This window comes from Micropterus dolomieu, linkage group LG12, assembly GCF_021292245.1.
Source record: "Micropterus dolomieu isolate WLL.071019.BEF.003 ecotype Adirondacks linkage group LG12, ASM2129224v1, whole genome shotgun sequence".
NCBI lineage: Eukaryota > Metazoa > Chordata > Actinopteri > Centrarchiformes > Centrarchidae > Micropterus > Micropterus dolomieu.
Window position 1 is genome coordinate 5,968,604 of NC_060161.1, and position 1,599 is coordinate 5,970,202.

At 48.5% G+C, this 1,599-nt stretch overlaps 1 protein-coding gene across 2 annotated transcripts in view; it reads left to right on the plus strand.

Moving 5' to 3' along the window:
• LOC123980561 overlaps positions 1 to 1,169 on the plus strand; it is a 2,839-nt gene extending 1,670 nt beyond the window's left edge. Inside the window, exon 3 of one of the 2 annotated variants that reach the window (XM_046065006.1) lies at positions 15 to 1,169. In XM_046065006.1, coding sequence (XP_045920962.1) covers positions 15 to 26 — 12 coding nt within the window. In that variant the 3' untranslated portion in view covers positions 27 to 1,169. The remainder of the gene's footprint in view (positions 1 to 14) is intronic. The other variant, XM_046065004.1, reaches the window with a different exon arrangement.
• The last annotated feature ends 430 nt before the right edge of the window (positions 1,170 to 1,599 follow it).

Here is a 1,599-nt window from a genome sequence, read left to right on the forward strand (position 1 = left end):
GGGGCAGTCCTCAGGCGACAACCTAAGATGGGGCACGGTGGAGCGGGTGATCCAGGTGGAACTTTGCCAGATTTCCACGTCTCCTGGGGAGGGCCCCCCACGGCACTTCAGGCCATGACAACTAAAAAATGGTACCGGCTGCTTGTGGACAAAGCATGCAGACGGCCAACAGCGGAAGTGGCGTGGGGACAGCTATTCCCAGGGCGGGATGCTGGGTCCATCTGGCATAACGTGGATCTCCGCTTCGCTGGCCCCGACATATTTGGCACTGAGTATAGAATTCGCCACCGAAGGATCTTCACGGCTGTGATTCTCAGGCAAATTGACAAGGACCGTTACAAGCGCACATGCGTGAGGTGTGAGAAGGAGGATGAGACTTTGGAGCATCTTGTGCTCAGTTGCTCCTCTCTGGTCCCCTTCTGGGTGGCTGTCTGTGGACTGCTTGCCCGCTGCTGCGCCTGGTCGGCACCCACAGAGCAGGAACTTTACTGGACGCTAATCTTTGGGCTACCTGAGAACAGCAAAACCTCAGACATATGGACTACCAACTTAGTCCTGGCTGTTGCCAGGCACGCCATTGTTGTTGCCAGAAACTGTGCCTTATATGACAATAAAAAGGTGAACACATGGCAGTTCTTTAAAAACTGGCTGCGAAGACACCTTCGGGCACTTTGGACGGTGCGCCCAGCATGGATTGAAAACTGTTCATGCTCCCGAGCCACGCTGTGCAGTATGGTGGGAGGCCAGCTAATGTTTAACTTTTGAGAAAATAAGAAAAAAAAAAAAAAAAAAAAAAGAAAATCTTCTTGAAAGTGAACTTGGTTGGGTGCCGCTTGTGTTGGTGTGTATGCAGAGTCTCCTCCTCTGTCTTGGGAGAAGGAGAGACAGTATAAGAGGCATGGTTTAATGTAAGGATAAATTGTGTGTCCTGTAGTGGTTAATTTAGCTCAAAATGTATTGAGGTATACAGCAGGTTCTGTACAATAGAAGTATCTACTTCAGCCGTCCATAGATGATAAAATATATATATATTTTTTATTGTGTGTATTATATAGGGGATTAGGCCTCAGTTGAGTGTTTATTTAAGATGAAAGATAAATGTGTTGTAAATTTAAAAGCTTTTGTGAGGTTGTACCTCTCTTTTATCTTGTTAAAATGTATGTACTTTATATAATAAAACAAAGAAAAAAAAAAAAGAGCGGTGTGGCCGTAAGCCACTCAGGCACCCCCAAACGGCCCTTCAAAAGATGTTCTACGGCTAAGTGACAAAAAACGTATTCTGCCCATAATGTCCAAGGTGCTCCAGAGTCACTTGGAATCCACAGGCACTGATTCCTGGGTAAACATCCAGGAACCGGTACACTGTTCACTCTGGCAGTCCACAGACAGGAATAGGCACACGTTCCCGGGTATGGGTACAGCGACAAGGTCACCTTCAGCCGGAGGTCCTCACTCACAAACAGACGCTCATTCCTGGGTGGACATTCAGGAAAAGGATCCAGTCCGCCTGGAAGTCCCTAGCCAGGATCAGACGCTCTCCCGTCCAAGTCCTAAGCAGGCCCTGCCAAGCCTGGCTTCCGAGATCAGGCGAGATCGGGC